General features: G+C 39.9%; 1 protein-coding gene across 1 annotated transcript; it reads left to right on the forward strand.

Annotated features, from left to right (window-relative positions):
* Positions 1-7,931: 7,931 nt before the first annotated feature.
* LOC127773003 (protein TRANSPARENT TESTA 1-like) lies at positions 7,932-10,381 on the forward strand. The gene is made up of 2 exons (XM_052299013.1): positions 7,932-8,904; positions 9,545-10,381. The coding sequence occupies exons 1-2, from the start codon at positions 8,221-8,223 to the stop codon at positions 10,025-10,027; spliced, it is 1,167 nt and encodes a 388-aa protein (XP_052154973.1). The 5' UTR covers positions 7,932-8,220; the 3' UTR covers positions 10,028-10,381.
* Positions 10,382-13,478: the final 3,097 nt, after the last annotated feature.

Here is a 13,478-nt window from a genome sequence, read left to right on the forward strand (position 1 = left end):
GCATTAGCTTTTTTTTCAAAAATGAATCAATATGATTTTTTTAAACAACTTTCGTATAGAAACTTTTTGTAAAAAACACACCAGTTAGCGGTTTGAAAAGCGTGCGCGCGGAACACGAGGGAGAGGAGTTGGGAACATGTGGTGCCGAACACACCCTAAGAAGTTATAGTTGTAGAATGTAGAAAATGAATTAGAAACTAGAACCTTCACCAGCTAGCTTTTTATCAGCTGCTTCTTGAAATCGTAAGCTCCTTCACACGTAGCCATTGGCTTGCTCGTTCGGTCGGTCGACGATGTATATATCGCCGGTCTCAGCTGCAGCCTTCCTGAGTTGCCATATTATTTGTTCCGTTGAGTTGGACGTCCAGGCATGTAGTAAAACTTGTAGCTACTCGATCCTGACGGTACTGCGACCTCCACTACGAGAGGAGACTAGGAGAGGCCCGTGGTTCCATGTGTAGCTCACCAAGTTAGAGCAACCGGTCCACTTCTAGATGGATTCAGCATTCTTTTTCTTTTTCTTAGCGGATGCAATGAATGTGCACGTTTTCTGAATTCCTAGATGATGGGAAGTTTGTAAAAAGCTTTTATATATGAAATTCTTGGGATATTGATTTAAATCTATTTCTCAACTATATAATAGCTAATTCATTATATATTTTAAATAACTATCATAAATCATCCATCTATTCAGTTATTCCGCAGGAAAGAACACACCCGTACATGTATAAACTACAAGCTGCTAATGGTACTGAACTTCTTTGTCTTCTTATGCACGCACACACTCCCTGACATTTTCCTTACACTGTTTAACCATTTGTTCTATTTAAAAAATTTATAAAAATATAAAAAACAAAAAAATTATGTTTAAAGCACTTTAGATGATAAAGTAAGTCACAAATAAATATATAATAATTTTAATTTTTTTTAATAAGACGAATAATCAAACAATATAAATAAAAAAGTCAAAATCACTTATATTAAGGGACGGAGGGAGTATATATGCGTGCATATATGTCAACCGTGAGGCGCGTACTGCATACGTAGTACAGGTTCTTTCTTGACGGAGTCTGATGTGAAATTTCGACTGACAGATGCATGGTTTGTCCTAAAATAAAGCGGTTAAAGTTGCACCTGAGAGGTGTGACTAAAGTGCCGGTGACTTGAATATTATCAGTTTTTGCAACTTCTCGTCCTGAGGAAAAGTTAATTATAGCTCAAATTAATACCATGAGTTTTAGATGGGTCAGTCCACGCACGTTGATTATTAGCGAACATGCCAAATTTATAGTGGTTCTGGTATGTGTAGGCCTCACTATTTCTTTTTTGATGGATATAGGCCTCACAATTAGCCTGCAGGGATATATAAGTATATATAGTCAACAGCTAACAGCTTGGTCAACGATCATCGATCATATCACGATAATGATATGCGACCGTGTGTGTGACTAAATTTGATCAGCTAGCACACAGAAGACCCGTATAAAAATGTAAGTCACATACTTCATTCGTCCCTAAATAAATATTTCTAGAGTTTAATTTACTCTTATCTTAAAATAAATTAATTTCTTTTGTCTTATCTATCTATGTGACTGTCTACAAATAAGAAGATTTATCCCCGCTACTATATACTCCCTCCTTTTTCCCTAAATGTTTGACGCCATTAACTTTTTAAAATATGTTTGACCGTTCGTCTTATTCAAAAACTTTTGTGAAATATGTAAAACTATATGTATACCTAAAAGTATATTTAACAATAAATTAAATGGTAAGAAAAGAATTAATAATTGCTTAAATTTTTTGAATAAGACGAATAGATAAATATGTTTAAAAAAGTCAACGGCGTCAAATATTTAAGGATGAAGGGAGTATATATTCCATTTTTGCGGATAGCCAATCGGTCCGTAAGAGCAAGTATGTATGGAAATGGCAATTTTCTTAGACGGATCGTCCGACCGCATATGAAAACCAATTATCTAAGATAGGCCGCATTACCCACCCACCTGCGAAAATTACTGTCGCATGCAGCTATGCAAAGTAATCTGCATGTGAAAACAATTTTCACATAACTGCTTGCCTTACTCAGCCGCCTCTCTTTAAGGACCACCTGTGATAATTCCTTTACACACGTGGCTTGTGCCTCCTCCCCCAAAGACCGAACTTATCACAGGCAGGCCTTCTCACGACCCAGCCATGATCTCTATAAGGGTCATCCGTGATATTTTTTAAGTAGTTTCATTTTAATACCTCTTATCTATCAACCTGTTAATACTATTTAATTTCTATATATGTATATGTGAGGGATGTTTTAATTTTGGGATTGAGGGAGTAGTTTGCCTATTATACTAAGAAAACCTGTTTGTTTACTAAAATACATGTAACTAACAAAGTACTAGTTGCATGTATTTATAACCGTAAAATCTATTTGGAGAATCCACTCGTTTTTGCCTTAACCAGCGACGCCAGAACGTGTGGAGAAATCTACTATAGTGTACTACATGCATGCATTTTTTTTGAGAAGTCTACTACATCACATGTATGTTATTTTCTTCTTCAAACAAAGTTTTCTCTCAAATTACTTATCCGATCTACAATCCGATTACATCATTGTGTTCGTTACAATTAAATCTTCACAACAAGATATTACATGATTATATTACGATGAAAAAATATTTATATTTGTAAATTACTTTTATTATATATGTAAGTTACTTTTATCATATATATATAAGTTACTTTTAGTTTTGACTAAATTACTTCTTAGATATATAAAAGTAAATTCAATAGAGTCTAAAAGTAATTAACATATATTATAAAACTAACTTAAAACAAAACGGAAGTAATTTTGTCACGACATTATAAGTAAATTCGTTGTAGAGATAAAAATATGACTTTATCTAGAAATAAAATTTAATCAGCATATATCAACACACGTAAGTTTAACAATTTTTAAAAGTAACTTCAATGTTAATTGGAAGTAACTTTTGCATGGTTAAAAATAACTCTCTATAAATCTGTTTAATCATCGATTGTTTTTTTCCTTTTATTTTTAGCTGTGTAGTCACATCCAATGAAAAAGGGCATTCATTAAAGTTACTTTCTTTTTGTTATAAGTTATTTCTATAATATATGTAAATTACTTTTAGACTTTATTGAATTTACTTTCATATGTCTAGAAAGTAATTTAGTGAAATCTAAAAGTAATTTAGATATATTATAAAAGTAATTTATAATTTTTCATCAAAATATAATCTTGTGGGATCTTGTTATAAAGATTTAATTGTTACGGACACAACGGTATAATCGGATCATAGATCGGATGAGTAGTTTAAGAGAAAATTGTATTTGAAGTATATGTGGATAGTGTCTCTAATAGATGGGGTGGTAGTCGGTTTAGACAAATCAGCTACCACTAGCTGTATAGTCACGTCCATTTATAACCTAGTAGCTAAATATCTAGGCGTTGCTACACTGTTAAATATGAATTATACACATGTTAGGCTGTGTTAGGATAAAAGGGTTCAAAAACTTTCCTTTTAGGCTGTGTTAGGATGAAAAGGGAGTGACTCAACTAGCGCATAATTAATTAAGTATTAACCATTAACAAATTTAAAAAAATATTGATATGATTTTTAAAAGAACTATCCTATAGAAAATTTTTGACAAAAGAACAGTTCGGTAAGCGTGCGTGTGAAAAACGAGAGAGTAAATGTTAGAAAAAGGTGGCTCCAAACGCATCCTTAGTACTGTTAAGAACAAATCAGTTGTGAGGTTTTTAAAACAATTCAACCCTATGGATGTGTTTAGCATAATAAATTTGTATTTTAGAGATGAAATAAGACAATATGCAGAAGGTCTATTCTGTAATTTGTTAAGTACATTGTGTAGGTAGTAAAAAATATACGACAGAGTTGGTGGATGGCAGATTCATTATGCCCATTGATTTTTTTTTTTTAAAAAAGAAGAGTATAGAGAAGGTATAGGGTTATTGAGGTAAACAACCTATACAAAGGTACCATAAAAAATGTGTGCGCTTCCTATATTCTTTACAAAAGCCTTAAATAAATAGCCATTACATTTTTATAGGGTGGGAGTACTGTTCTATTTTCTCTCTCAATTCTCTCGAAGGTGTGAAAATATATCCACCAAAAGTTCCACGATCTAGCTAGCAAGCAACCGATGGGATAACTTTGTCTACATGTTAGAAGAACTCTTTGCATATATTGTTAACTATATATGGTTACTGGGATTCGAAGCCCTAAACTATTTGTTGCTGGTACCGATCCTATTTGTGCGTATATACTTGTGAAATGAGTGTACAATGGGAGGGGTATGGAAGGGATCAAAGCAAAAAAGCGAAAATTCAATGGTATAGAAGGAATCGAGGTTTCGAAGGTATGGAAGGGATTAGATGAGTTTTTATGAGTACACAGGAGATTTTATCATATATATTCGGCAAAAGAAAAGATTACACCGGCCAAGGAATATTTTCTGTGATTCTCAACCGATTATTTATTGATGCTGACAAAGGACTATAGAAAATAAGATAATTATATATATATAGTCATTTATCCACAGTGCTCACTAGGGATGGCAATTTCCCCCGCGGGGCCGGGTCCCCTGTGGGGGCAGGGGCGTGGCGATTTCAGACCCGCGGGTGAGTCAGGGTCGGGACCCCGCATTTGGGCGGGGAGGGGATGGGGAAGACGTTTCACCCGCGAGTGACCCGCGGAGCCCTGAGGATGCATTTTAGACTATTAATCATAGCATGTTGTAAGCCCAAAAGGCCCATCTGGCCTATCATATATACACATCCAAACCCTAATTTCCCCACCCCTCCACACCCTATCCCCAATCTCATTCTCACCCACCCACCCAGGCAGCCACCATCTCCACGACTCCACTGGCGGGCGGCGGCCAAGGCGCCGCGGCGGCATCGGCGATGGCAGCCAAGGCGCGCGTGGCGGCGGCGGCGGCGTCGACGGCGGCATCGGGCAGGGCACGGGCGGCGGCATCGACAGCCATCCGCGGGCGGCGGCCAGGGCGCGGGGCACGGCGGCTCGCCTCATTGCCTTCCAGCTCGCCGTCCTCGTCGCCGTCGTCCAGCTCGACGTCCTCGATCGTCGTTGTCGTCAACTCGCTGTCCACCGGCCCAGCTGGGTAGTGTGGGGGCCCGCTCACCCGCCGAGTCCCCTGCGGGGACGGGGGCGGGTGACGTTTTCCACCCGACCACCTGCGGGGCCGGGGTCAGGGGAGAAGTCGAGGAGCGGGGGCAGGGGCGTTCCAACCCAACCCGCCCCCGACCTGTCCCGTTGCCAACCCTAGTGCTCACCATGCAAAGCAGCCCCCTGCAACTATGGCTTTCCTCGTTTTTAGGCGGGTTCCACCTGTTTGTAGAATTTTTTTTAGAAATAATATTATTTTAATAGAAAATTGTAAAAGTAGAAGCTGATCAGCTAAAATTGCAAGTTTAATACCCTGTCGAACATCCACAATTCGACAGGGGTACATATCGAACAACCACAATTCAACAAGGTACCTATCAAACTGCGGTTGTCTTCAACAGGGTACCTATCAAACTGTGTTTGTTCGGCAGGGTATAAAAAATACCCTATCGAACTGCCCCTGTTCGATAGGGGATAAAAAATGATAGAAAAAAAAGGAGATCAATCACTATGCGCACTGTACACTACTGTGCACCTCTGTGCATGCAGACTTATCGAACTTTGGATGTTCGATAGGCCCCCTGCCATGCTCTTTCTTATCCTTTTTCTATTTTTTTAAGTGAACAACAACCCTGTCGAACAACCACAGTTCAAACTTGCAATTTTAGCCAATCAGCTTCTACTTTTGCAATTTTCTATTAAAATAATATTATTTCTAAAAAAAATTCCCTGTATGGGGACTTGAGAGCTCACATGATTTTTGGACACAAATTATTCATGGGAGGGTTGGCCTAATGTTTTGGGTTTGGGCCTAGTTAATGATCCAACACACCCAGTAAAGCCCAACAAAAGCATTTCCATTAAAAAATATATTGAGTCAATTTAGCTAATTTGAATATTACAATTTTATTGTGGGTCTCCCAACCCACATGTGTGTCATTGACCTGTGAGTCCTATGGTCCATATATATATCAGTGGTACGTACAAGTCGGAGTTAATCCTGAAGACACATTCTTAATGGCAGCATTAGTTGAATTGGCCTGGTAAAGTATCTAAAAACATTAGTTGAATTGGCCTGGTAAAGTATCTAAAAACAGTAATTTGCAACAATTAATTTCTAATTATAGAAAAAAGTTTAAGGTTTACCAGGCTTGAGCTTTTAAAAAGAAACCTCAAGCCTGCTAACATCACCTGGCTTGGCATACGAACAAGCTAGTTTGGGTGTTTGAGGCAAGGGGACAAACACTTATGTTAGTGTCATAGTGTGCATACTATCCACACTAGGGATGCAAACAGTTGAAAACGATGAAAATGATTTTTGATTGGTCAAAAATTTACATATTTACCAATTTAACTATTTAGTGGCGATTGCAACACTGCGGTGAAAAATTAAAATTAGAAAGAAAAATCAAATGTTCTATATGGCTAGAATGGAAAATGGTTGAAATGGCACATGGAAATGATGCTTGACTGGTCAGGAATTTCCATAGTAACCCATTTAATTATTTAGTGGTGATTGCAACATGACATTGAATTTTTTTTTAGAAAAATCAATCTTTATATACGGCTAAAATAGAAAAAGGTAGAAAAACTTTTAAGCGATGTTGAGCCGATCGGGAATTTCGGTCACCATTTCATTCGCTTAGTTTATCTCTATATTTCTTAACCATTTATACAACTATTTAAGTCACATGCGCAAATAGAACATAACTATAATTTCTACGAGGTGACGAGAGCTAACCACGACACGACCAGCAGTGGAGATCAGATCGGGTGGCTGCCCGTGCTCTGCCACTGCTGTCTCCATTATCATTAGTCGTCGACGCATATAAAAATTAATCGATCACCGGTGTGGAGAAGCATATAAAAATTATGCTTCTAGCTAGCTTATAAGTATCGTTTACAATATGCACGCATGGCAGTAAAGTTTTTCTCTAGGCGGTATATAAAATGGGAAACTGTTTTAAACACTCGGGTGGACGTCCATTCGTTTCTTGCATGTCATTTAAATAGTTATGAAAAATTTTTAAAAAAACTGACATGATAGGTTAATATGTAATATATTACTTTACAAACATGCAAGTTCAAATTCAACTTCTACAAGTTATAACAAAAATAACAAATTTGACTGTGAATATACGTATACTAGTTAGAGTTTAATTTATTGTTTTTTTACAACTTGTAGAAGTCGAATTTAAATTTATATGTTTGTGAGGTAATATATTACATATTAATCTATCTTGTAATGCATCCTCGTATAAAACAGAGTATACAGGGGTTTTACCTTTCTCCCATCCAAACATCGGCTCGTAGCTGTTTTTGGTAGTTGGCACACGTTTTTTTTCCCTCTTCTTGGGCCACTAGTATACTCGAATTGACCCGACTTGCGCTCCCACTTACGGCGTACTCCTGTTTTATATAGTTTACCAGAAAAGCAGAAACAGAGAACCTAGTATATCCCCCACCCCACCCACGACCACAACACCGCCCGTCGCCCGCGCGGCACCACATTCCCCATTCCCCAACCTTAGCTAGCTACTACTGTCATGCAACGAATTTTGCTCCCCACGCACGCACGACGCGGCAGCCGGATGCCCTGCAGGTTGATGCATAGCTCGCGCGCACGCGCCTGTGTCCACACGCGAGCACGCGCGACGCTCGCGGCGCGGCTGTGTGTGTGTGTTCGCTCGCTTACCTCAGCCAACGCTGACCACGAGCGACAGGTTAACCTTCAGAATTCCAAAGGGACAAGAGCACACACATGCACAGCGCGAGGGGCATCATGCATATAAGGGAGAGCAACACCAACGACGCAGCAATCTCTCTTCCATCTCTCTCTTTCTTCCAGACCGTGGCATGCACGGCTTGACACAGACGCTCTCGTACGTCGTCGTCGTCGCCGTCGTCCTCCTCCTCGGCATAAAGCAGTCTCCACTGCAAACCAGCTAGCTGTAGCTCTCAATTCGTAGGTGAGATCGACGCGCATCGCGCCGCGTCTACGTGTGTATATAGAGGGGGAGAGAGGATCGGAGGAGCCGATCGAGCTGAAGTAGGGATGGTGCTGAGGGCGTGCACAATGGTGGAGGGGTCATCTTTCGTCGTCGGCGGCGGCGGCGGCGTGCCGTTCTTCGAGTGGCTCAAGCCGCGGTCCTCGCCGCCGCCGTCGCCGTCCTCCTCGTCGACGACTACGACGTCATCGTCCCTCACCGCCCAACGACAACCGCGTGGTGCTGGTACCATGCTGTGCTTGCCTCTTCTTGGCAGGCTCGGAGAGGAGCCCGTTGATGCTGACGATGGCGGGGCGATGAACAATCCTCCTGTCAAGGAAGAGGTGAGCAATACTACAGACGACTATGCCGGTGTTGATCTCAACATCGGCTTGCCGGCGACGACCGGCGGCTGTAGCTCTGAAGATGCGCCCATGGATGAGGATGAAGAAGACGATGATGACGACGACGAGGAGGAGGAGACGGAGGATGATGAGGAGAAAGCAGCTGGGCTTGAGGGGTGCAAGGTGGAGGAGGAAGAAAGAGAGCAAGTACATAGCGAGGGATCGAAGTATTACGTGTCCGTGGGAGGAGGGGAAGATCAGAGCAGCAACGCCGGCGATGTCGACGCCGGCGCCGCCTGCCGTGGCCGGCGGTATTGGATCCCGACGCCGGCGCAGATACTCATCGGCCCGGTGCAGTTCGTCTGCCATGTCTGCAACAAGGCCTTCAATCGATACAACAACATGCAGGTGATTGATTTCATCGATCGATACACTACCCATCCATGCATGCATCTTGATTAACTTGGATGTCTCGTCCGTGAGACTCCATGTCCTCTTTTCTTAATTGTTTTGATCCTCTTATAATTAATTAACTATTTCGAGTTCGAGCATCTCTGTTTGGAATTCTTCTTTTCTTTTTAGATGTTGCGTCTTGCGGATGCTTTCAATAATTATGCATCTTAATATTAGTGCGTATATACATCACGCGCGTGCATGCTGTGTGTGTACACATGAGAATGCTCAATTGCTTATCTCCTTTTGCTGTTCTTCGTCATTCCCGTTTATACCAAGCAAGTATTTCATGTAGACATGTACCCTACATGACCCGCAAGGAATCCAATTAATGCATAGAAAAGCAAAGAGAAACAAAACCACGCAATTCACATGCCTTTCCTCTCTCTCTCTCTCCAGCATGATCAAACCAAGGACAGACACACATACACACTAAACATTAATTAGAACCTGCCTAGAAATTCCATGTTGTGCATTGCACACTGCATGGCTAATTGCAAAGCACGTGGTAATAATTTTCATATGCCATGTACTTATCCAAAGAGATCAACTAAACTAATTTGGTGTGATACATATGCATGTATATGTATTGCAGATGCACATGTGGGGGCACGGTCGGGAGTACAGGAAGGGGCCGGAGTCGCTCAAGGGGACGCAGGCGACGGCGACGCTGGCGATGCTGAAGCTGCCGTGCTACTGCTGCGCCGCCGGCTGCCGGAACAACGTCGGCCACCCGCGGGCGCGGCCGCTCAAGGACTTCCGCACGCTGCAGACGCACTACAAGCGCAAGCACGGCGCCAAGCCCTTCGCCTGCCGCCGCTGCGCCAAGCCGTTCGCCGTCAAGGGCGACTGGCGCACCCACGAGAAGAACTGCGGCAAGCGCTGGTTCTGCGCCTGCGGCTCCGACTTCAAGCACAAGCGCTCCCTCAACGACCACGTCCGCTCCTTCGGCGGCGGCCACTTCCCCGTCGCCGCCGCCGCCGCACATGCGGCGGCGGCGCCGCCCAAGCAGCAGCAGCGAATCATACGCTTCGACGACGCAATGGCGCCCACGCATGGCGGCGGATTAATGAACTAACAGTGTTAATTGTTCTTGATCGTTAGCTAGCTATAGCTAATTGCATGTACACTTCCCCCTTAGTTTACACACACACACACACACCCACACAAAATGCAATAAGATTATGGAGCTAGGTTGCCGAGGAGAAGCTAAAGGCAGTGAAGCAGCTGAATTTTCTTCTGGATGATGACCGGAGTTTGCATGCAATCGGGGGACTGACTGATCACATAAGGTTTGTTAGTTACCCGTAGCTTGGTAATTTGCAAGGAAGAAAATTTGTCAGCTTCACAGCCTAATGCTGGTTTGGCAGCCAAATGTATCAATGTATCACTCGTGCATGACTTAATTTTAAGAAGATCTGTTCATTAATCAGTTGTCAGCATCTAATGATTGATCGTTGCTGTTTTTTGCAAGCTTCTCTATGGTTGATTACATTATGTTTGCATGGATCATACGTTTCTTGCAGCATAATGTATGTATGCCCTGTTTCGTCCATATATGTGTTATATATATGTTGTTGTTTTTATGGGTTTATTAATGCACTGACTTGACTGTTCCAAAAAGTTAAATCACACTAATATCTGTCCATTTGGACCATTGTGGTGATATCATTATCAAGGAAACTAAAATGAGATGTAATATATGTTGGTCAAAACCTAGGAGAGGCACTACTGACCATATCCCTGCATATATAGTGTATCGCCAGTAAACAATTATGAATGAGAGTTATCAAATCATGAACTGCTCCCCACCTCGATCAGGTATTTGAATACTCTATACAGATTAATTAATACACAAAAAATCTGAATAGACACTGCAGATCAGGGTAGGTTTGCTTTCTTCAGGTTAATTAATTAGTAGGAAGGTTGATCTAGAGCTACTAATTGCAGACTATGTAGGTTTGGTTTGTTCAGGTTAAAGTAGGAGCTGAGGGTTCATCTTAGGCTATCTGCTGGAGTAGATATGAGGGCCAATGTACATTCCCGATTGATTTCAAATTATATATGCCATTTTTTTAGATTGTTGTACATGTAACCAAAATATCACAACTTAGATGTAAAAAAATGTTTAGATTCATCATTACACTCTTGTTTCACAAAAAAAAACATCACTACAGTCTCCAATATATTCCTAATAATATATTTATAATAAACTATTTAAAATACAAGTACACAGATGGGATTATGAAACAACACCTGTTCAGGAGTATACAACTTTCTTCCTTTCCTGTGGGTGCACGCTTGTATGTCGTCATTCATGAATAAATTAGTCTCAAGTTTCAACATTCACAAAGGCACAGATATTGGAACTTTTGGAAGTCAAGAAAACGACGAATGCATTGCACGCTCGCGGATTAGACATAAATTACGTTAAAGGATAAATTACACAAGGACTGCACTACTTAATTATAATCAGCTATCCAGATTGTGCATGCACCAACAGGGTCCTAAAAAGAGTTTTCAAAAGATATATGCATTTGTTGTGCAGGGAAAATTAGTTAAGTAAGCAGAACGACATGCCCTTTTTCCACAAAGTCTTTTATAGGAGAGGTAGTACTAACCTTTCGACTAAGTCCAACTTTGGGGCTCTTTGGACTCTGAACCAGATCACACGTTACTTGATACATTCCAACCTTGACGTAGTGAGTTGATCTAAGTGGGGTGGTAAAAAAGGCCGAAAGGAGGAAAAAAGTTTTAGAGATCACTAATTGCGTATGTTAGTGCGCTTGGCCAGGTGAAAATGCTATTACCTTCCTCCATGTTAAATACTCCCTCCATCATTTTAAAATGTATAATTCCGTTGACTTTTTACATAATTTTTATCATTCGTCTTATTAAAAAAATATGAATATTATTTTTTTATTATAACTTGTTTTATCATCAAATAAAATATAATCTTAACTTATATTTTTTTATACTAAATTTTTGAATAATACGAATTATCAAGCGTTGTGTGAAAAGTCAATAGCATCATACGTTTTAAAAAAAATAAGGTAGTATATAGCACCATTGACTTTAATTTGATATCTGGTTTTATAACTTTAGTTATTGTTTTTCTATTATATAACAATGATATCTATAGCAATTGTAAAAATACTTGTATAGAAAATCTACCTATATAATTTTAATTTTTTCAAATCAAAGTTACAGAATAAAATTAGCGGTGTCATATACTGAATACGCAATATGCAATATATATGATCACAAAGTTATACTTGTTTGCAATCTCAATTGTATTCTTTGTATTTTAATAATTCTGAAATTTAGTCCCTCCTAGCTAGATGAGGTGGCCAAATTTATTCGTTATTAATTTCTTTTTTGAATGTTGGAAGGTACTCTCTGTCCATTCTAAAATATATATAGGATTCAAAATTTATCACATAATATAAGCATTTCTACAACTACTTATCTTATCTTAACCAAATTATAACTATTTCTTATTTAATTTTTTCCACCCACTTCCTTATCTTAGCCAATCACACAACTATTTATGACCTCTTTCAGTAAAAAAAATTAAAAACTATTTCTCACTTTAATCTTAATTGTGCTAAAACTCTATGAAATGCTAATATTAGGATGGAGTAGAATATATAACTATTATTATTTATGAATCAATTGGCTTTTGTGTCTATTGTTATTGATTTTCTTGGATCTAAATCTAACAAAAATATAATTCTCCACCTACCAATGCAACCCCCTAACCCATGCACACCTTTTACACACTAGCATTTACTAGTAGGGTGGAAAAACAAAAGCTCGAAACTCACGGACTACCTTGTTTCTAATTGGTTCAGCCTCATGTTGTAACTTGTAAGTGAGCGAAACCAAGTTAGCTATTGTACGCACTGCACCTATCAAGCCATAAAGAGACACTCATTTATAAAAAGATGGTTCTATCTTTTATAATTAATCCCTAACTAAAATATGTTACCATTTTCTGTAGGAAATATTTACCTCAATTTAATTTTATATGTGGCTATTTATTTAATCCATAACAAAACTAATAGAATAGAATCAGTTTCACTATATCAAAACAATATATAAATGGGCTGAATTTATCCTCGGGCATAGTAGAACTAAACTTTAATTTCTGCGTTGACACTTTGCATATACATATGCACACGCGAGCATGCACATCGGCCGAACCTGAAACTTACTGAAGTTTCCGAAGGACGATGTGAGCATAGGATCTGTGCACACCATTACTTCGTACTCTGGCCTGGATACGTGTCCGCCGCACCCTCCGTCTGAAATTAGCGGCCTCTGAATCCGCACGCGCGAGCACCGCGAGCAACACAAGGCATATGAGAAAAGAGGGAGGGAGACAGATTGAGACTGAGGGGGTAAAAGGCTAAAAGCAGCCGGAGTAATGGAGTGGACGCTGAAATTTGACACTTTGACCCTCCACAAAAAGTTTTTTAATGAATAGATCCTGCAGAAAAACTTTAGTAGTAAAAAAGAACTTACCT

This window comes from Oryza glaberrima, chromosome 5 (assembly GCF_000147395.1).
Source record: "Oryza glaberrima chromosome 5, OglaRS2, whole genome shotgun sequence".
Classification (NCBI taxonomy): Eukaryota; Viridiplantae; Streptophyta; class Magnoliopsida; order Poales; family Poaceae; genus Oryza; species Oryza glaberrima.

Coding starts and splice junctions, on each gene's coding strand:
- LOC127773003 (XM_052299013.1), top strand. CDS start 8,221: ATGGTGCTGAGGGCGTGCACAATGGTGGAGGGGTCATCTTTCGTCGTC. Junction 8,905..9,544: donor ATCGATACAACAACATGCAG/GTGATTGATTTC, acceptor TATGTATTGCAG/ATGCACATGTGGGGGCACGG.